General features: G+C 40.4%; 1 protein-coding gene across 1 annotated transcript; it reads left to right on the plus strand.

Annotated features, from left to right (window-relative positions):
- The first annotated feature begins 29 nt into the window (after nucleotides 1–29).
- LOC143283478 (protein inscuteable homolog) lies at nucleotides 30–21,489 on the plus strand. Its single transcript, XM_076589719.1, has 13 exons — nucleotides 30–235; nucleotides 1,686–1,831; nucleotides 3,293–3,356; nucleotides 3,910–4,033; nucleotides 5,292–5,344; nucleotides 6,239–6,375; nucleotides 8,850–8,956; nucleotides 11,999–12,124; nucleotides 16,192–16,366; nucleotides 17,323–17,498; nucleotides 18,246–18,471; nucleotides 19,198–19,274; nucleotides 20,963–21,489. The coding sequence occupies exons 1-13, from the start codon at nucleotides 210–212 to the stop codon at nucleotides 21,092–21,094; spliced, it is 1,569 nt and encodes a 522-aa protein (XP_076445834.1). The 5' UTR covers nucleotides 30–209; the 3' UTR covers nucleotides 21,095–21,489.
- The last annotated feature ends 2,139 nt before the right edge of the window (nucleotides 21,490–23,628 follow it).

Here is a 23,628-nt window from a genome sequence, read left to right on the forward strand (position 1 = left end):
CAGGTTTTGTTGTTGCTATTTTTCAGATCTTGTGCTCAAAATGGAAAGAAGCTGACACTTTCATCTCACTGGGATTGAGAGGAGAATGTTAAGGATCTGAGGAGGAACATAAACATCACAAACAACTTAGAACAAGTGAGCAGAGCAACGCTTGAAAGTGTTTTTATTTTGCTGTGCCTTCTGCATCTGTTGTGTTCCGCACAGGCAAGATGGACCAGCTCTCCGTGTTTCAGAGGTACTGTTAGTCTGTTTAAATGTTTCTTTTACTAGTATTTCTCTCTCCTTCTGTGTGTGTGTGTGTTTGTGTGTCACTGTGTGTGTGTGTGTGTGTGTCACTGTGTGTGTGTGTGTCACTGTGTGTGTGTGTCACTCTCAGTCTCTGTCTCTGTCTGGCTGTCTCTTTTGGGGACCTCACACAAGCTGACTTCTTAATGTCCATTTTGTAATACTAGAAATCTAGTAGAACCAGGAGCCTCATACAATTTACAAGCATAAAAGTTAATGTAATTTGATCAAATTGACATGTGTATATATATATATATATATATATATATATATATATATATATATTGATGCCCATTTTGAATTTCTGAAAACACATGTATGCTGCAATTCTTCAGCTTCTGATTTCCAGATCCACATAATCTTCCCCGCATTTCTTTGGTCTTCAGTTGTCTTCATGCCTGTTTTGCATATAGATATGTGAATTTATCATTGAATCTTTACTTTAAATGAAGAACTAAAGAAGCTACTTCATTGTAATATATTACTTATTAGTATTATTACTAATAATAGTAATATGTCTTATCGAGTAAACCAGTATTTGTTTATCATATGAACATACACATCATTGTTTTGTACACAATGCATAGAATTACATAATTATTATACTATACAGTTACTTTTTACTATTATTTTCACAAAGAAAACACATAAAAAACAAAGTGACAAATGAAACAACAAACAAACAAATGTGAATAAGGTTTCTGAACATGTAGACCTGCCCAATGTGTTGGACTGGGGACAAAATCATGCAGGCATTTGTTCCTCCCAGAGTAAACAAAACTTTAAGACTAGTATTGTGGCGAAACAAAAGGGCCAGTTGGAGACCATTACTTTGATGTGTGTGTGTGCCTTCGCATACAGTGTGAGGTGTCAGTGTGTGTACACACAAGTGCATGTTATTCTGTGTGTTTGCATACAGTGACTGTGCTGGTGTCAGTGTGTATGTATATGTATACATGATTGCATGTGCATGTCTGTTGACTTGAAATGTGTGTGTGTGTGTGTGTGTGCGCTTGCACTGTGTTGCAGTGTGTAGGTGTCAGTGTGTGTACACATATGTGCATGTATGTGTGTTGTAATGTGTGTGTCTGTTTCCCTGTGGATATATGTGTGTTGTGACACAGATCTTTGCATCTTCTAGCTTGTTATATTTCCATTCCTTGTCTGATGCTGCCTGAACTATTCATGTAGATCTTCAGCCATGTGTGCTCTCTCCCCAATTCTGACTGCGCAGTAGTGTGCAATGCTAATTAGTTAAAGTATCTTTTTTTTGTTTTTGTTTTGTTTTGTTTTTTGCTTATATCGTTGTAACATTCTACACGTCTTTTGTTTCATTCAGTATGATTTGTTCAGTTTTCTGTCCTCCATTTTATATATTTGTTGTTGATGTTGTTTTTCAGCTGTCGGAAAGGCAGTGCTGTACGTCAGTGGTTGTCAGACCTTTGTAACATGACAGAGATGGAGTGCATGAGCGTTCTTCAAGGGAAACCACTGCACATGCCCAAAGAGCAAACTGATCCCTCCAGAACTGTCAAAGACATTAAAGGTGAGGACTGAGCTGAGCGCTTTTTCACCCAGTTATAAACTTGTGCATGTGCACCATTTATGATGACTGTTCCATCAAATGATAAGTGCGTGTGCACCATTCATGATTGTTTCACCCAGTGAGAAGTGCATGTGCACCATTCGTGATATAATTCGATATGCAGGGAAGTACGGAAATTTTATTGTATATCTCATTACCTGATTTTACATTGTGTTCATAGTGATGTTCTATTTGTCATGATGTGTTGTGTGTTCATGTTTATTTAGTTTGACATAGTGACTTGTATTGTGCATACTTGCCTACCGTTCTAGAATAGCCATATTTGTCACAGAAAACCATAAAAATTCAATTGATGATTGTTCTGGATGTCATGACTGTGGATTGTGTGTTAAGATAAGAAAAAACACAAGAAAGAAAGAAATTGGGGCCCCTTTTTCCAGGGCTGGACTAATCTTATTAGGGTTGGGAAGTTGTTATCCAGACTTTGTGTCAGTAACTGGCTTTAGAAGAGCTGAAGTTAAGAGAAAGCACACTCATCTGAAAAGATGGCGAGCTGTCACAAGTGAATGCGTGTGACTGATGAAGATGAGGAGGAAATTCTTGATGCAAGAAAAAAAAATTTAGTGCCATCAGATCTTCAAGAAGGAATACAATGACTGGTGTTCACCAGGACAGAATTTAGGGAAAACTTAGAATAGATTGTGCACTCATCACAAGTGTGAATTATCCATTATTCATGACGGTTGTCATTGACACATGGAATAAAAAAAAAATATTTTAAAAGAAAGACTGTAGTGTACTCCTGAAAATTTCAGTTTGTTCCTGATGTTTATAATGTCTGTTGCTGATGGTAGGGGTTTGGGGTAGGCACGTTTGATTGTGTACTGTGGTAACATTTGTTTCGAGGCACGAGTTACACTGTACAGGTGTGTGTGAAGGTACCAGTAGTGGATGTGCCTCGTGATGAAACTCACTTGCTGGCTTCATAGTTGTTCGGATGGGATGATAAACCGAGGTCCTGTGCATAGCATGTACTTAGTGCATGTGGAAAAAAAACAACTGACTACAATAAAAGGGTTGCCCCTGGCAAAATTCTGTAGAAAAACCCACTTGCTGGCACAACAAAATTGGGGATGGTACCATGTACTCTCCATCCCAAATTTCATTCAGAGAAATCTGTTGTGACAAAGAGTAACCAATGCCTATACCTATACCAGTATAATGTTTGCATGTGAAACTGCATAAACTGGGTGACTTGTAGAGTGTTCAGATACTATTGAGAACACACCATCTAGGACTTCTGTTCCATTCAGTGTCATCATCATGACATCATCTAAACTAATGTTTTTGTTGGTGTGTTTTTCATTGATGTTATGATAATCCTGGTAGCTCTTGTTTGTTACCAGCTGACTGCATTCTACAAAAGTTTTACTCTGTTATCATTTTAAATGTCTGTTTCAGACCACATTGATGTTTTGAAAGAAAAGGCTGATGAAATCAGCTCCAGATTTGCTCACCTGTTTCAGTAAGTCTGCACAGATACATTGTTTAAAGTGTACATGTTGACTCATGTTTTTAACAGCATACCAAAGTCTTGTGGGTTTCTTGGGTATTTTGTGATATTCTTGTGTTGTTTTTTGTTGTTGTTTTTAATTTGATTGTGATTTTCTATTTTTGGTCTGTTTTGTATCTTACATAAAAGTTAATGGTAACATTAAATGTTAAGTGCGCATACATATATTTTTTTAAAGGATTTATTATGATCTGTTGTGTCAAGTCAGGAATAGGTTCTGTACTATCTGTTTCTTTCATCCCATTTTATGAAAAGGAAGTATTTCTGGACAACATATGCTGCTCTTTCCTGTGAGTATGATACAAGGATTATGTACACTGCATTTGTAAGATCATGTTCTATACAAAGGTATACACATGACTGCTAGATTACTAAATTATGAATTGCTGCTGTTTTTGGTTTGTTTTGTTTTTTGTTGGTTTTTTTGTTGTTGTTGTTTTGTTTTGTTTTTTTGCTACGTAACCAACTACCTCTGATAAACTTGGCATTATTTTTGTGCCTACAGATGTTTAGAGGAGAGCAGCTGGAAGGAACTTCATCAGAGCTCTGTCACTGTCTCACAGCATGTCCATTCCCTGATCCAGGCGTGCAACGGACGGTTGAAAGACGTACCTGTCTATGTTCTGGAGGTGAGGACCTTGGGAGCCTACTTCACACACCTAGGCTAGAAATTCACAAAACCCAACAGAGACCGTGTGCTTCAAATTTGGTCATTCGCATTGATTTGTGAACATTTGGGTGCTGTGATGTTCTCATTTGTGACTTAATGACAACCAAGTTAAACCTATCTCTCAGTCAAAGGAGGCTACTCACTTTGTAGCTTTCATCGCTGATCCGGCTGGCTTCTTCAGCACAACTGCTGGGTAGAGAACTAGCAGCTGTGCGCATCGCCGTGAGCGAACTCATGACAATGCGACTTGACGAGTGAGGAGTACTTACTTATATATCCATGCAAACTGTCATGTTAAATGCTTATTCAATGTCTCTTAGTGCGCCCTGAACCCCTTAGATGAATAATTCAACAGTTTGATGAATTGTTCCGACAGTCTGCTTACGAAACTTGTCGAGTGCAGAGGTCAGTTGTTTTGTCGTGTGGTTTGGGGTTGCAGTGCAGGCACACATACGTGGCTGGTGTAATGCTCACAGTAAATCACACAGCAAGCGCAGCTATGATTCTGATTAGTTATGATAATAGCAGTATCTGCATTCTGCATGTGTTCTGCATTCTGTTTGACGCAAAGGAAAGATACGAAGCCACTGAACGCAAATAATAATAATGATATAATAATAATAATAATGGTATTTATATAGTGCTGAATCTTGTGCAGAGTCAAATCTAAGCGCTTTCACACCAGTCATTCACACGCATGCATAACCCTAAAACTGAAGAAACTGAAGACAAGGAAGAGGCAGGGGAGCAAAAAGAGGGCAAATCTGTCGCTTAATGATGATAATAATAACAATATTGATAATGGGGATTGATTGTGATTACTGACACCAACCATAACAGACTGTACCATAACACTGTATTGACACTTTCGGAAATCAGTGATGGTTTGATGATGTGTATTTTTTGTTTGTTTCAGCAACAAAGGAAAGTGAAAGGACTGCATTTTTTCTGTTTGTTTCAGCTACAAGGTGTGGTGAAAGGAGAAAGTTCTGTTTATTTCAGTAACAAAGCATGGTGAAATGACTGCATTTTCTGTTTGTTTCAGTAACAAAGCATGGTGAAATGACTGCATTTTCTGTTTGTTTCAGTAACAAAGCATGGTGAAATAACTGCATTTTCTGTTTGTTTCACTAACTAAGCATGGTGAAATGACTGCATTTTCTGTTTGTTTCAGTAACAAAGCATGGTGAAATGACTGCATTTTCTGTTTGTTTCAGCAACAAAGTGTGGTGAAAGGAGAAAGTGCCAAGCTCGTCCAGCAGACTGCCAGGTAAGAGTACTGCTGAAGACTTGGAGTCTTCTCCATAGGCACCAGTGTACACATGTGTGCACATGTGCACAGACACAAGCACATAATTCCATACACACTCACGCATGCACACACACACACACACACACAAAACATGCATGCACACACACACACACACACAGAGACAAAACATGCGTGCATTTCACACATACACCAGTCCACACACACACACATATGCATGCATACATATACACACTCACTCTCTGTCTCCTTTCCCTCTTTCTCTCTCTCTCTCTCACAAACATACACACACACATATGCATATGCACATGTGCAGACATTCACCTCACCTCCCTCCCATGCACACACCCTACCCAAACAAAACCACATTCATGTATACATGTTGGTATGCTTGTTTTCACACATGATGTGACCAGCAGTGCCTATATTTGTGGAACTTCTGAATCCAATTTGTTATATACCCACAGGTTTGTACAATTTGAACTGGGAAGTCGTTGTCAGAGTGCCTAAAAGCTACGAAATTTGAGCTATGATTTTAGTGAAATGATGAACGCCTGTGTACGTGGAGGGTGGGACTGGGTATGTACATTTCTTGGTTGAGGGTTTGGCCTTGCTGTCTGTGAGACTGCAGATTGTTGCATGTGCATTATATATCTCTGTATGTGTGTGTGTGTGTGTGAACACACATATCTGTACTGCCATGCATTTATATATACATGCATACACATTATGTGTGTGTGTTGCTTTAGTCTGTATCAGCTGTTGAAACTGATAAGAATAAACATATTATGTGCACACTGAAGTGTGTGTTCTTTGTGTACACTGAAGTGATGTTTTGTGTGTGTGTGTGTGTTGTTTTACAGAATTCATAGCAGTGATTTTTTTTTTCTCCAGCTTTTGTGTCAAAGTGTCAGAGGGAACAAACAGTGTCACCAAGAACAGAATTCCTCTGATCAACCAACTCACGTTCCTGGGTCAGTCGTTTAGCAGACTGGTCGACGTGACTCTGGGTCATCTTGTGCAGAAAATAGGTAACAGTGCTGGCTGCTGTGTTTCTTTCAACACATGTGTTGGTATTTTTAGTGTGCAGGTGTGCATTTTAGAAAACGGGTAACAACGCAGGCTGCTTTGTTTCTCTGAACGCATCTGTTAGTAAAATATTGTGCATTGTCTTTTTTTCTTTCTTTTTTTACAGATAGAAGTATATTTTTTCTTTATGTGTAAAAAAAAAAAAAAGTAATGTATTAGTTGGAACCAATGTAAATATTTATGTTATCATAATATGTTTTTAGGCGACAATGCAGGCTGCTTTGTTTCTTTTTATGCATCTGTTAGTGTATCGTGTGCATGTGTGCATTTTCTTTTTTCTTCTTTTTTTTCGGTTTTTTGTTGTTGTTTTTACACCTAGAAGTATATTTTCTCTTTCTGGGTTTTTTTGGTGTTTTTTTTTTAATGTTATTGTAATATATTGGTGCCTACATGTTTCTCATATGTTATTTAAACTTAAAGTGGGTTCTACCCGATGTGGGCCACTGATAAAAAAAATAATTTTGACAGATGACAAAACTAAACAGTATAAGCACTGGACTTTGATTAAATCTCAGGGTCTTGAGTTCTGTCCAAGTATAGGATGGAGGTTTTTCTGATACTCCAGGTCAGTATATTTGTGCAGATCTGCTAGTGCCTTAATCCACTTTGTGCACTGCAAAAGATGCAATAGGCATGTTAAAGATCCCATATCCCTTATCAATGTGTCATCTGGTAATGAACTAATGTGACCGGTACCTATAACTTGTGAGAGTGCAATGTGTGTTTGTCAGTGTGTCATTGGTACTGAATTCACATGACTGGTTCTGTGTGTGTGTGTGTGTGTGTGCGTGTGTTTGTCACTGGTAATGAAATGATGTGACCTGTACATATGACTGTGCGAAGTATGTGTCTGTCAGTGTGTCAAGGGCAAGGAACTAATGTGACCAGTACCTGTGACTGTGCAGTATGTGTTTGTGAGTGTGTCAGTGGTATTAATTGTACTTATGACTATAAATGAGAATGAAGTGTGTGTATGTGTCAGTGTATTGTAATTGTATCCTAATAATCTTTTGTCACAACTGATTTCTGTGTGAGAAATTCAGGCTGTTCTCCAGAGGGAGACTTAGTTGCTACAGAGAGAGCGCCACTCCATTTTTTTCTGGAAGTGTAGTAGTTTTCATAACAAAGTGGATTTTTCTGCAGGATTTTGCCAGGAGCAACCATTTCGTTGCCATGGTTTCTTTTATGTGCGCTAAGTGCATGCTTCATAGGGGACCTTGTTTTTATCGTTTCATCTCAAGTGAGTGTGAAGTGTGTGTGTCCCCGCAGTGGACAGTCAGTAGTACTGAACTAATGTGACTGGTACCTATAAGTGAGTGTAGAGTGTGTGTGTAGACCGCCTGACCAGCGGCCGAGGACTGACCACAATGCATGTGTGTGTGTGTGGACAGTGGACAGTCAATAGTAATGAAATAATTTGACCGGTACCTGTAAGTGAGTGTAAAGTGTGTGCTCCCTCAGTCAATGAACAGTCAGTAGTAATGAACTAATGTGACAGGTACCTGTAAGTGAGTGTGAAGTGTGTGTGTGTGGACAGTCAGTAGTAATGAACCAATGTGACTGGTACCTGTAAGTGAGTGTGAAGTGTGTGTGTGTGTGTGTGGACAGTCAGTAGTAATGAACCAGTGTGACCGGTACCTGTAAGTGAGTGTGAAGTGTGTGTGTGTGGACAGTCAGTAGTAATGAACCAATGTGACTGGTACCTGTAAGTGAGTGTGAAGTGTGTGCGTGTGGACAGTCAGTAGTAATGAACTAATGTGACCAGTACCTGTAAGTGAGTGTGAAGTGTGTGTTTGTGGACAGTCAGTAGTAATGAACTAATGTGACAGGTACCTGTAAGTGAGTGTAAAGTGTGTGTGTGGACAGTAGTACTGAACTAATGTGACAGGTACCTGTAAGTGAGTGTAAAGTGTGTGTGTGGACAGTCAGTAGTAATGAACTAATGTGACCGGTACCTGTAAGTGAGTGTGAAGTGTGTGTGTGGACAGTCAGCAGTAATGAACTAATGTGACAGGTACCTGTAAGTGAGTGTGAAGTGTGTGTGTGGATAGTAGACAGTCAGTAGTAATGAACTAATGTAACAGGTACCTCTAAGTGAGTGTAAAGTGTGTGGATAGTGGACAGTCAGTAGTAATGAATTAATGTGACTGGTACCTGTGAGTGTAAAGTGTGTGTGTGGACAGTCAGTAGTAATGAATTAATGTGACTGGTACCTGTGAGTGTAAAGTGTGTGTGTGGACAGTCAGTAGTACTGAACTAATGTGACTGGTACCTGTGAGTGTAAAGTGTGTGTGTGGACAGTCAGTAGTACTGAACTAATGTGACCGGTACCTGTGAGTGTGTGTGTGGACAGTCAATAGTAATGAACTAATGTGACAGTTACCTGTAAGTGAGTGTGAAGTGTGTGTGTGGACAGTGGACAGCTTGACCAGTGGCCGAGGACTGACCACAGTGCACGCAGCCATCGCCTGCATCATCGGCCTTGGGCTTGGGGGAGAACACATGTGCTTCATCGTCGCCAGGGTCTGTACTGCACTTCTGCTTGCTTGTTTGTTTGTTTGTTCTGTCTGTCTTTCTTCCCTGTCATTTAGAGGACTCTACGCAGGCATGTGAATTGCCATGTGCAAAAGGGGTTTGATTTCTTTGGGACTGTGATTATTGCATGTGTATGATTGTGATTATTGTTGTGATAGACATATAGATAGATAGATTCTTTTACCTGTTTGAATATTAGCACATTTTTGCTGATTCTTGCATCTGGACTTGAGCTTTCTGAGGATGAACTGGCATTGGCTGTGACACTTTTTTGTGTGGTTTCTTATCTTTTATGTGTTTGATATGGATGTCATCATATGGCTCTCAGCTGTTGTTTATTCTTTCTGTCTGTCTTTTAATATCTTTCCACTTGCTTTGTATTAGTGGATAAAACATATAAAGCATATTCCATAACAAGGAGGGGTGTCTGGGTTAAATATGGGAAAGGCAGTCAAAGTCAAAATTTTATTTTGAGATAGTAAGCTGAATAACCAGCAACTTTTTTTGCATGGAGTACCTACAAGAAAATATCAAGTAGATAAAAAAAAAGATATAGACAGATATACACAAACAGATACAGATATACGGATAGATTTGTCTCTGCACAAGATCCAGCGCTATATAAATACCATTATTATTATTGTTATTATTATATATATATATATATGTAAAAGAAATAGTGTGATGATTAAGTCTTTAATATGGAAATCTAATAAGGACATATAATTAGCGTTAACTGCACTCACATTTTTGACTCACTTGTGTAAACAAAGTGAGTCTATGTTTTAACCCGGTGTTCGGTTGTGTGTGTGTGTGTGTGTGTGTCCTTGATAAACTTTAACATTGCCATTTTCTCTGCAAATACTTTGTCAGTTAACACCAAATTTGGCATAAAAATAGGAAAAATTCAGTTCTTTCCAGTCATCTTGTTTAAAACAATATTGCACCTCTGGGATGGGCACAAAAAAATTAAAAAAAAGAAGCCAAATTATATGCAAACTGAATTTACTGTTTATATATATATACATATATATATTTTTTTTAATTCCCTAAACTTGGCACTTTGATCTGATATTCTGACACAACAATAAGAGCAGTCATTTTTATCATTTTTTGTTCAGACTTCTTTTGCTATGCATGGAAGTTATATTTATTTTGCATGTCTTTGGTGCAGATAGTAAAAGAGGGAAATTAATGTGTGATTAATGCTAGGGGGCTGAATTTGCTTTAAACTGATCTTTCTCATCTTAAACATTACATTTTGAAATTATACTCAATACATAAAAAGCTTGTGTGTTTTACTCTCAGTGTACAGGGCTTTCACTATGTTCATTCGCCCAAGTGGTATTTTCAGAATATACTAAAATCAATACGACAAGTGGACTTTATAGATCTATTGGCTGAGCCCTGAATGTCATGGGCAAAAATCAGTTGCATACACATATTTATACATATTCAAAGCGCGTGCTCATAGTCTTCGCGAATGCGAACGATGCCATTTTGTTTCAAGTTGTTGACCTGCCCTTTCAATCCTATATTCAATCGACAATACACGATAACATGTGATGGAAAGTTGGAGATTGAGACCGTTAAATGTTTACTCAGAGAAAGATTTGTGAACGCCTCATCACTTACTGGATTATGCCCCAAACTGCCATAAAAATATCCACAGAATCAGTCGGAATTCACAGTTAAAAATAATAAACCATGAGAGTTAATACCCTTGAATTGATGAAACGTAAAAATTTCCAGTCTTGATTTTTCTCAAAATGAAGTCCTTTTCACTTCATATGACGTTTAGAAGTACTTGTACTTGTCTCTACATGTTATTAGTTTAACAGAATACTCAATTTCCATATCAAATTTAAAAGTAGAATGAACATAAAAGAGAAAGTGTCAACCGGGTGTAACTAAACTTGTACATTTATCTACATCTAGAGAAAACGGCTAAATGTTGCAGCGTGATTGCGGCGATAGCCACGTCTCCTTTACCGTGGACTTAAAAAGAATTTTTAATTGCCCTTAAAGATTTTTTGAATGCCCAAGATACACCAGAATAATATAATTTAAACAGTGTTCTCACTGCAAATACCGCAATCGATTTATCACCCTTTAAAAAAAGCATGTTTAAATGTTATATTTTTTAACATCACCTAAGGAGCCACAATAGTGTAATGGGTAAGACAGTTTCTTCTCACCCAAACACGCGGGGTTCAAATCTGCCGTTAGGACTTTTTTTTTTCTTTTTTCTTTTTCTTTTAACCCGAAGCTTTATAATAACAAATACAGAACACATTTTAACGATTAGATTTTTGTATAAATGTGTCACAAGTGAGTCTTGAAGGCCTTGCCTCTCTTATTTTTATTTTTTATTTTTTGGTCTATATCCATATGAACAATGTAAACGCAAAAAATGAAAATAAGTAGTTTGAAAAAAAGTGTGATAATGATATACAAACACATCTGTTGATAGAGAGGGACAGAGTGTGCGTGTGTGAGAGAGAGAGAGACAGAGAGAGAGTGAGTGTGTAATTCATATTTTGATATACATACTTTCTTAATTTACTCCTATGCTTTTGTTTATTTGCATTTACTTTTGCACATGTTAGACAATGAATTTATGAACCTTTGTACAGATGGGAAACCAGTCCTGAGTCTTGTCATGAGTAACTGTATCACTTATGGAAATAAACAACAACAAACTACTTGTTCCTAACCTGAAATGTTGCCTTTTTATCACTTAGGTATTGTGTTGTTTGATATGTGCGTTGTGTTATGCATGATGGTTTTGTGTGTGTACATATGTGAAAAATAGATTACTGTTCAAGTTTGGTTGGACGTCTGCTCAGGATTATATGTTCAGTTATCATTTAGCGTTTAAATACATGTTTAAATCGTCAGTTTCTACAGAGCACAGCACCCTTGAGCATGCTTTACATGGTAAGGCACAATATGAATTAAATCATGATTGTGATAATGATGACGATGGTGATGACGATGTCGTGATGATAATGATGATTACAACTTCAGGAAGGGGGAGTGAGGGGTTTACTGGACGTCTGTCGAAGGGAGACCCTCACCTTCACCCGCTCCCAGGCTCTGCGAGCCCTCGCCACGATTTGCTGCGCACCAGAGTGCATCGTGGAGTTTGAGAGGGTGAGCTTCTTCTGTGAACTGTTGTTGTGTGTTGTGTGTGTGTCGTTTGGAAATAAGAATTCAGTTGTTATCGCAAGAAACTAAACGTCAGGTACATTGAGGAGGAATTTTGTTTAATGTCCTGCCACACATATTGGTGATTGAAGACATTTTGTTAAAGTATTTATGAAATTCATTTGAGTATTATCGGTTAGAAGGGGTGGGAGATGTGAATGAATGGAGGGTTGGGGGAAACTGGGAAATGAGGGTGAAATGAGGGTGAAATTTGAAAAAAAAAAAATCTAAATACAATTACAGGAAATTACTTCGCGAAACAATTGATAATGAATGCAAAAAGTCAAAAATATCAACGTTCTCAGTCACTTGTGAAGACACACTTTCGTGTACATAAGGCTTCATCAAGCTACAGTCAAAAATGATATGCTTAATTGTCAGGTTACTAAAGCATATGCACTTGACATTAGAACAATAATGAATTTGATAATAGTCTGAGAGCTAAACTCAGAATTGGTCTGCGAACCAAAGTCTGAGAGAGTCAACTGACGAGGTTTTAGACTTGAATTCAAGCACGTATAAAAGTCTCTTTCTAATATATAGCTTATTTCTTTGTATGACAATGGGCAGTATACTTTTATACTATCTATATGATTCTTTGCTCCCCTTTTTGCTGCCCTCTCTGCTTGGTCGTTATAAAGGAATCCAGTATGGTACATTGAGTATTTCAACCAATGAACAAGTGTGTCAGACTATCCAGCAGCACACCAGACTGTATGAAGTTCGGCTGACATTTGTTTTTTTGCCGGTGTTTCTTTGTTTGTTTTGATAAAGGAGGTGGCTTCAGACTTAATGCTTTTATTCTATCTGGAGCTGTTTTTTTGTTGTTTTTTATATAGAATCACTTTTTAATGCACACACAAGATTTTTTTTTAAAAAGGAGGAAAGTATAATATGTCACCAGGGTGATATATATATCTGGAGCAGTGTAAGTCTTCAACATAAATGCAAAAGTAACAATGTTGGCAGCAAGACATGGTCACACATAGACAGCAGAACGGAGCATAGGTACAGCATTTCCTTTGGATAACTTTGTACAAACACTGCAGAAAAAGAGAGTCATGTCCAACAAACTTTTGATATGGACACCATTTTCTATGGAAATCAGATTGTTTTCATTCCATGAAATGTTTATATTTTGCTGCTGGAAAAAGATTTCTCCTCCTGAAATTTGGACTGCTGTCCCCGAGGGGTGGCGGGGGGAGTGCATTTTTTTTTTTCTGCCTGCAAGTGTGTTTATTTTCCTATCAAAGTGGATTTTTTATTTTTCTACAGAATTTTGCCAGGGTCAATGCTATTGTTGCCATGGGTTCTTTTACATATGCAAAGTACATGCTACACACAGGACCTCAGTTTAGCGTCTCATCGGAATGACTGTCATCCACACCACAAATCAAGGTCTAGTGTAGGGGGAGAAAACACTGGCAAATGTGGGATTCAATCCCATGCACTCAGATTCTGTTGCTTCCAAGGCAAACATGTTACCACAGGACCACCACACCACATATCTGGAGGTCTGTCCAACTTCCAGTTTTGTTCAGTTGAAATAACTTAAAATTTCAGTATTTGTCACGTCTTTGAGAAATTTCACAGCTCAGAATCAAAATTTGAACTTACTTGTACATTTTCAGGTGTTTTTTTTCAGTTGAAATAACTTAAAATTCAGAATTTGTCAAAAGCTCAGAGAAATTTCACAGCTCTGAGTCAAAAGTTATCAAAAATTTCACAGCTTGGAATCAAAAGTTGAGCTTAATCGTACATTTTGATGGTTTTCACACCACCATCCTCAGCACAACTGGTACAGGACAGTTTGAGGGGTTGGTTACGCTGTGAGTGAACTGAATTCACTGCTGCATCAGTGTTGTCTGGTCACAGGCATCCAACGTTGGTGTTGCAGTAGACTGTCGTAAACTGAAGGGAGCTCCAGGCCAGTGTCAGGGTTAAAGGCTAGGCCTTCACGTCGTGATTTGGACTGCAAGCTGTGAATTCAGTTCACTCTCTCTGTCTCCTGGATTCTCCCATCATGTCTGATGGATGAGTAGGCAGGCAGGTCCATCTGCTGGCGTGGGTCATGTGGGAATGAAGACCAGTTCTTGAGGCACAGGGTTGTCCAGAGACACTGCACGGAATGGAGTCCTGCAAGGATGGGCCCTGTTTTCTCTGGCTCCTCTTTTCCTGTTCTCTCATGGTCTGAACTGAACAACCCCCCAAACTTTCCTATGCCATTTGTGCTGAGGAGGACGGCGTGAAACCATCTATAGTTCAGCTTTTGAGTCTGAGCTGTAACATTTCTTCTGTATGTATCCAGAGTTGATGAGCAAGGTGACAGAATGACTGAGGAGCAAGTTGGCAGAATGGTTAACTCTTTCATCCCTGCAGCACGGTTTTCCGGTTTACAGGATTTTTACCTTTCATTCCTGGAGGCCGGAAAACCGTGCAGCAGAGAATTCCCCCTTTCCTTCCTGCAGCCCGGAAAATCGGTTCTCGCGGTAAGCGCTTTGAACTTCCCGCGAGTCGCGTCATCAGTGCGCGTCATCTATCCTTGACCGGGTCACTAGCAGGGCAGTGTTTATGAGTGGAATGGATGCCAGACACCCCCTTCCCCCTCCCTAGGCCGTGGGAAAGTGGGCGCCGCTACATTCTTGCTGATGTGCTGTGTAGACACACGGGCACAGAAAAACGGAATGTGTAGAAAGTTCGGATTGTGACCAGTTTTCTGATGATGAGTTTCACAACGCTCTAACAGATAATAATTTCGATCTGTTTCAAATGAATGACAACGAGAGAGTGCAATTAGCTGTTGCTACAGAAGCACAGATAGCGGGTGATGAAAAGTTAAAAAAAGTAAGAAGTGTAAAAAATTGTGGTGTATACTTGTGCAGTAACTGGCATGACTGTTTCAAGGTATATCACACATGTGTCACCTTTGTGTGACATATTACGTGATGATTGTGACATGGACATGCGTATTTAGAGACAGTATCGTTTCTGAATAGTTTTTGTTCAAGAATTGTGTAGATAATGAACTGATTCTGGCTCAGTGACTGCTAGTGTAGTGAAAGCATTTATAATATTCTCTTTGAGACAAAGTTCAAATCATTCATGTGATAAGGACAATAGTAGTGACAATTGTGACAGTTTTTCGTGGATATGACTAGCAGTGTGGCACTGAGATACATGCGAGGCACTACTCGGTAAGTACCTGCATGATGTGCATACTCTGCAAGCAAAACACTGTCCTGCATGTAGTACGTAGTTGTATGCATTGTGTTTGACCCCAAAGTCACCTGTTTTACACCTGAGTGTCACCAGAGATGTCACCCTATAGTGTCAACAGGGTCTCAGACAACTTCTCACATCAATTCTGAACACAACAGTATATGACAATCTTAGTGTACTGTAATGAGCCGCGTTACCGTAAGCCTCCAAAATAAGTACCCTGCTTCATGCTTTCTTTCTCTTCTCTAAATCCAGGAATGAAGGGAATATGCGAATGGTAGGGATCTCAGAACAAGGGGGAGTAATGGTTCATAGAAAAATAGGAACGAAAGAGTTAAGATGCTTATCTGCCGATACAGTTTCCATGAGGGTCTGGGTTCGAATTCCGATCTCGTTCTTTCGTCTCAAGCTTAACTGGAAAATCAAACTGAGCATCTAGTTATTCGGATGAGATGAAAAACCGAGGTCCCGTGTGCAGCACGCACTTTTGCGCACTGAAAAAGAATCCATGGCAACAAAAATGTTGTCCTTTGGCAGAATTCTGCAAAAGAAATCCACTCTGATGGGTACACAAATACATATATGCATGCACTCAAGGCCTGACAAGTGTGTTGAGTTGTGCTGTTGTCAGGCATCTGCCAAGCAGATGTGGTGTAGCGTTCATCACTTCATGGATTTGTCCGAACGCAGTGACGCCTCCTTGAGTAACTGAAACTCCAGAACCGGAAAAGTTATACCAAAAAATGTCGCATCTCCCGTTGTTCTCTATGTGTGTGTGTGTGTGTGTGTAACAGGAGCGAGGGGTGGAGCTGCTGGTGGACTTGCTGTGTGACACAGGGTCATCAGGGGAGGCCATGCAGGGGGAAGCGGCTGGTGTGGTGGCCCAGCTGACCTCCCCTTGCCTGAAGCACGGCCTCCACTTGGGGGGGCTGCTGCACGACTTGCCCCGCCTCCTGCAGGCTTTGCTCAGTGAGTGGTGCTTCCTGTTTTGCTCCTTTGCTTTCGTTGGTTTAACGTCATTTTCACTGTTTGTGATGTTGGATGGTTGAGTGTGTGTGTGTGATTGCATGTGTGTGTGTGTGTGTATGTTTGTATGTGTGTGTTTGTGTATCTGTGTGTGTGTGTTTGCATGTGTGTGTGTTTGTGTATGTGTATTTGCATGTGTGTGTGTGTGTGTTTTAATAAACGGGGGCTGTACAGAGAAAGGACTGGTTAGAATCAGTAGTCTCTGAGTATGAAAAATGTATGAAACACAGAGCTGTGCCAGCGGTCTGTGAGTACGACGGGCTCAATAACCGAGTGGTTAAAGCATTGGATTTTCTATCTGATGGTCCCAGGTTCAAATCTGGGTAATGGAGCCTGGTGAGTAAAAGGTGGAGATTTTTCCGATCTCCCAGGTCAACATATGTGCAGACCTGCTAGTGCCTGAACCCCCTTCATGTGTATATGCATGTGGAAGATCAACTATGCACGATAAAGATCCTGTAATCCATGTCAGCGTTCGGTGGGTCATGGAAACAAGAACATACTCAGCATGCACATGCCCAGAAACGGAGTATGGCTGCATACATGGCGGGGTAAATAAACAAAACAGTCATACACGTGAAATGTTACATGTCTGAGTGAGTGTGTATGTGTGCGTGCCTGAAATCTGATTGAATGACACAGGAAACGAATGATGAGCACCCAGTGGCAAGCCGTCAAGTTGGCTCAACCCAGGAAGGCAGCCTGTTATGCAAATGACCCTGTGTTTGTAAAGCGCTTAGAGCTTGTTCTCTGGGCAATGATAGGCGCTATATAAGAAGGAAGGCAGCCTGTTGTGCAAATGACTCCAGTGTTTGTAAAGCACGTTAGAGCTTGGTCTTCTACCGAGGATAGGCGCTGTATAAGTATCCATATCATATCATATATCATATATCCCACAGAGCTGTGCCAGCGGACGTGCAGTCACGAGGTGTTCCTGCTGGCGACGGCAGCCATGGCCAACCTGACCTTCCTGCACCCCAAAGCCTGCCCCATGCTGTTGGCCCTGCACGCCCCCACCACCCTCCTCCTCGCCGCCTCCACCCCCAAGGCTCGCTCCCTCTTCGCCAAGGACCAGGTGTGTGGGGTGGGGTCTGGGGTGGGGTGGGGTTGGGTTGGGTGGGGTTGTGTGATGTGTTGCACTGTTTGGGTTTGGTCAGCTTGTATTGGGATGGGTCGGGTTGGGGATGGGCCAGGTTGGGTTGGGTGGAGTTGTGTGCTGTGTTGTGTTGCACTGCGTTGGTTGGGTAGTGGTGTGTTGGGTTGGGCTGTATTGGGGTGGGTTGGGATGGGATTGGGTGGGATAGTTTGGGTTTTATTTTGTTGGGTTTTGCTGGGATGGGTTGGGTTGGGTTGAAATGGATTGGGATTGGTTGGTTTGAGTTGAGGTGGGGTGGGTTATTTTGGGAAAGGTGGGTTGGATGCTTTGGGATGGGTTGGGCTGGAGGAGGCGGATTTTGTTTAATGCCTTGTCATACATACTGGTGGTTTTAGACATTTTGTTGAATACTCATTTTCACATTTGAATGTTATCACACAAAAGGTAGGAGAGGAGGGAAGAGTAGAGTGGTGAGTTTGGGGAAATGGGGTAGTTGGAGTGTGGAATGTTGCATTCTATTCTGTTTTGGTGTATTGCATTGCATTGAATTTTATTGCATTACATTCTTTTTTTTCATTCCTTCCTTTAAAAAAAAAAATTAAACAATGTAGATGTGGTATGGCGTTTTTTGGACCAGTCCCGCACGCTTTGACGCCACCTTGAAACTGAAAACTGAAAGTTGAAAAACTAAAGCTGAACACGTTAGTTCTGGTTCCGCCCGCACAGGTGGCGACCATCCTGGCCAATATGGCTGCTCTCCCTGCGTGCCAGGTGGACATTCGACGGCAGGGCGGTGTGGGGCTTCTGGTTCGATTCCTGCACGAGCGCTGTCTGTCCCTGGCAGGGAAGGCGGAGACTGCGGCGTGTGAGAGAGTTCAGCAGAAGGCCGCCATTGCTCTGTCGCGCCTCTGCTCTCCCGACAGCGACACAGAGATGCTGATGCGCTCGAAAGGTGGGTTGGTGGGTTTTCTTTGGTAAGGCTTATGTGTTCTGGTGGTTTTGAGCAGTGGGTTGAATGTTAGGCTTTTGCGTTCTGGTTTTGAGTTATGGGTCGAATGATAACTGTAAGGCTAGTGTGTTATGTTTTGAGGGGTGGGTTGTTTGGTATGGCTTGTGTGTTCTGGTGGTTTTGAGCAGTGGGTTGAATGTTAGGCTTGTGCGTTCTGGTTTTGAGTTATGGGTCGAATGGTAACTGTAAGGCTAGTGTGTTATGTTTTGAGGGCTGGGTTGTTTGGTATGGCTTGTGTTCTGGTTGTGAGTGGTTGGTTGAAGGGTAAGGCTTGTGTGTTCTGGTTTGAGCAGCTTGTTTTGATAGAGTGTAATATGTTATTTATTGGAGACGAAATTTCATTTTATTATGGAATGGCCAGGGTATGCTAAATTACGTTAAAAAAAAAATATTTGCCACGTAAAGTATGATGCTCCAAAATCTGTTTTCAGTTTCTGCAATTTGCTAAATGGTAGTAAAAAAAAAAAAAAAAAATGTACAGTTGAAATTAAGCAAGTTTATAAATTTGGGAAATATTCAATTTTGTTTGACAACTTTTATTTTTTAACTACTTTGCTATTTGCATATGTTGTCAAGTTTGGCATGTTGTTTGTTAAATGATGTTGCAATCCTGCTTGCATCCAGTAGGCATGAAAGGTTAATTGAAGTAGAACGTATGTTGTGTTGTAGCCATTCCACGGCTGGTTGAGCTTTGTCGTCACGGAGAGGCACGGAACAAGAGTGACGCCGTCATGGTGGCGTGCTTGGTGAGTGCAGGGCTATCATATGAGATTGATTGATATTAATTTTGTATTTAAGCATTTCATGTTCTTTGTGTATTGATGCTGAATGACTAAAAGTATGTGATCATTACATGTGTGTGGCTGTGATTATTGTATGGAAGGTTCACGTCCATTTATCAGTGTTTTATGTCTTTTATGTATTCATATTGAGAGTGACTGTGATTCTCATGTATTTGTATTTCTTTTTTTTTGTCTCTGTGTGAAATTCGGGCTGCTATCCCAAGGGAGAGCACATCGCTACACTGAGAGCGCTACCCATTTTTTTTGTATTTTTTTCTGCGTGCAGTTTTATTTGTTTTTCCCTTTTGTTGCCGTGGGTTCTTTTACATGCGCTAAGTGCATGCTGCACATGGGACCTTGGTTTATCGTCTCATCCGAACGACTAGTGTCCAGACCACCACTCAAGGTCTAGTGGAGGGGGAGAAAATATTGGTGACTGAGCCGTGATTCGAACCAGTACACTCAGATTCTCTTGCTTCCTAGGCCATCACTCCAGAGCGTAGCACGCATCACATATATATTTCTCTGACTGAGATAATAAAAGTATTCTGTATTCTGTAGGGTGTTGATCCTCACTGTTGCTGAGGAAGGTTGCCATCTGTTTGTGACAAAAACTGAGCTCACAGTTCAGGTTGGTCACCATTCTGTATTTGTACTGCTTCCTCTTTGGACTGCATTGCTTTTGTTAACTCATTCTACTCCAGGTACAAGTTAACTTGTACCATGGTTACTACCCCTGTGGACCTGGTACGAGTAACAATATTCTCTTGCCAATACACTACTCTAATTTTGTTTATTCTTGCTTGGTACGGTTAGCATTCTAAACTGAGCTATTCACGGATTCTGGAAGCATGAAAATGAAGCTTTGTGACTGATTTAATCAATTATCCATCAATTTTTGCAGTTTTAGTGAATAACCGTACTTTTTACTGCAGTGGTCTTATATTGTGCTGAGCCAGGGGAGTTGTAGCAGGTATAGTAAGGTGTAGAACGAGTTAAGTAAGAATCATTGACAGACGTTTTAGTGCTCAGATTGATTGTTTTACACATCAGTTTTTATGTTGTGCAATGCAGCTGAGCACGTTCTACACAGCAAGGCGCTGTATTGATTAAATTATGGTTATTTCTTATCATTCAAAGTCTCCTTGTTCATGCATGACAGCAGCAGATGAAAGGGTGTTATTCAAATGTAAAAATGAAGTATTGAATCATTGAGCCCTGCGCCCAAGCATGGCTCAGGCTTCAAAATTCATCTTACGAAAACTATTTTTTACATTCCTACATATGCATAAACCGTAAGGAAAAGGAAGTTACTTCTACAGTATTTTTGGGCATATGTGCAAACCCAATGTGGAGAAAAAACAGTACTTTTTCTTGGTTTTCCCCTCACATCAGTGTGGCATGGAAGCCAGCCAAGGCTCTAAACTCCCCAGGGTTGAATAGATTAACAAAATGTCCAGGGTTGACCAGGTTAACAAAATATCCAGGGTTGACCAGGTTAACAAAATGTCCAGGGTTGAACAGGTTAACAAAGTGTCCAGGGTTGAACAGGTTAACAAAGTGTCCAGTGTTGAACAGGTTAACAAAGTGTCCACGCACTCATCCTCCTGAAGGGGTAAAGCGTCAAGCTAGTTTCTTTGTTTTTCTTGCAGGCAGCGCTGAGGAAGATTTGCAGCGTGAATGGAGCGGAGAGCATGCAGCCCATTGACTACCAGCAGCTGGTGCAGCCACAGCTCATGGATTCCTTCCTCATTTGTTCTCACACTGATGAGAACTTTGTTTGAGGACGAACCCAGGTGTTGCTTGTGTACAGGGGACTTAGAATGTGCAGCGTGGGATTGATGCCACTAAATTGGTGCAGATGATGGGACAGCAAAAAAACACACCAAAAAACAACTACAACTTTGTGTGAGGAGGAGACTTGATTGATACAGTTCAATTTTGCCGTCATCTCTTCAAGCCCTGATCAGCAGGTTGGGTTTATGTGAGGGCCAGGCATCTCCTGCCTTTTTTCTTTTCTTTTTAAACGACGGATGTGGCATAGTGTGTTCAGATCTGTCCACAAGAACTGTCACCACTTTGAAACTGAAACTGAAACTGTCTTCTGGCTTTTATTCAGGGTGGAAACTTGCAACAGATCTCTTCTTTCTTTCTTTTTTTGTTTTTATTTGTTTTTGGGTTTTTTTTATGCTTTGATGTGTTCACAGATGATAGCTGTGTTTCTGAAGGAAGAAGTCTTGCTTTTGCACAGATATGAATTGTGTTTTGGTGACAGTAACTCCCTTGTTTTTCAAACTGCATCACATTCTTATGGTGGAGAGTAGCTTTCTTGCTCCGACCCCCATCTTTTTTCTCTCAGGGATGAAGACTTGTAATTGTTTTGTTGGTGATGAGAAGCAGTATATATGGATTTTCAAGGTCAGTTTGTCAAATCTGATTGGGTAACTCACTGTGTTACATAACGTGCATTGTCTGACATGAAGAATGGTTGTATAGGATTGGAGTGTGGACTATAATGCAGAACTTTGGAGGGCGTCATTTTGATGAGCCCAATTCCTGACATGCCTGTTGTGCCCACTACCCAGTATTGACTCTTGGGGCTAGACAGGGATGGAAATTGCATGGATGCGAGTTGGTGTATTTATGTGTGTGTGTGTGTGTGTGTATGAGCGATGGTAAGATACATGTGTGTGTTTGTGTGTGTTAGGGGGTTAGGTGTCTGTATGTCTGCATATGTGAACGATAGACTGTTTGTGTATGCATCTTTGTGGGTGTGCATTTGTGTCAGTGTATAGGCGTAACACACACACACACACACATACACAGAGGTCAGCCTAGTGTGCCCATGGCCCAGTGTGCAGTGGGCACTTGAGGACTTTGGCACATGGGCACACTCCCCTTCGGAGCCTGTTGTCGTACAGCAGACACAAACTGAATGCATGTGTCTTTCTGAACAGTGAGGTGGTGAAGGCAACAAACAGCCTATCAGTATCAGACATTCAGTCCATATGTCTGGGAACAGCTCTTCCCCTTCTGTCTCCCTCTTGTTAAACACAGCCATTGGCCTGCAAAGCAACAGTATCCAATCTGAAGGGGGTTGGGGGGCGGGGGGGGGGGGTGTTAGCGTGTGTGTAAGTGTGTATGTTAGCGTGTGTGCAGTACTGTGCTTAGGCATGTGTGCAGATGTATGTTTTAGCATGTTTAGGTGTGTGTGTTAGCATGTGGTAAGTGTCTGTGTTAGTGTGTGTGTTGTTTATTTCCCTTTGAACAGATAACTGGTCAAACAAGAGAAAAACAGAATCCAGAAAACAAATGGATGTATATATGTAAACTTTTCTGTTTTCATACTCACAAAGAACTGCTGCAGAAACCAGAGCAAGCAACTCTCAATTTGTGTGTGGGTGTGGGTGTGTGAGCGAGCTTTAGAAAAAATATATACATTGTACATCGTCTTGTTTCTACAAAGTGTTGAATTTTGACAAAGCTAACTCTTATTCATCACCCAAACTTGTTTTGCAGACAAAAACAATTAAGAGGAAGTTGGTGTTGTTGTTTTTTCCGTTTTCTTTTGGTCTTTATTTATTTCTTCTCTTTTTTTTTTCTTCTCCAGGGGACTAGGGGGGTGCTTTTATTTATCATTTTTTCTTTGAGTTAGGTTTTTTTGTTTTTTTTAAGTGTTAAGACTGTCACTGAGAGAGACTGATGTAAATCACATATGTTTAAATATTTTAACAACGTTGGGGATAGCTTGATAGTTTTTTGGGTTTTTTTTTACTTTTTTAAAAGTGGTGCATATGTTTTATAGCATGCGTAGGATATGTGAAGGAGATTGCCTAAAAAAAAAAAAAAATTGCTCTGTGTGTGTGTGTATGATGTATGTGTGTATAGCTAGTCACTGCCGTTAACTGATTCAGCCAGTTACATGACCTTGACTTTTTGGCATTCGTGTTTTGCTTTGTATTTTGTACATTTCATATAATTTATTTTTCTCTCAACCTTGTTTTTTGACATTGTTATTGTTGTTGGTTTGTTTTTTGGGAGGGGGGAGGGCCAGGGGTGGGGGTAGGTAACAGGACGCTATGATGCACTGAATTTTTCTTGCCAGAATTAATAAGCACTGCCTGTATTAGTGAAGTTGTATGGTCATGATCTTTGAACTCCCTTTTCAAACATGAACACAGACACATGTATACTCCCGCACACACATTATCTTTCTCTCTTCCTAACCCCATCTTTCCCCAGCAAGGAGTAAAACTACAGACTTCACAAAAAGTTAAGGACCACTTCATAAAAATAGGCATATATTCGCAGACAATGG

Source organism: Babylonia areolata, chromosome 6 (genome assembly GCF_041734735.1).
Source record: "Babylonia areolata isolate BAREFJ2019XMU chromosome 6, ASM4173473v1, whole genome shotgun sequence".
NCBI lineage: Eukaryota > Metazoa > Mollusca > Gastropoda > Neogastropoda > Buccinidae > Babylonia > Babylonia areolata.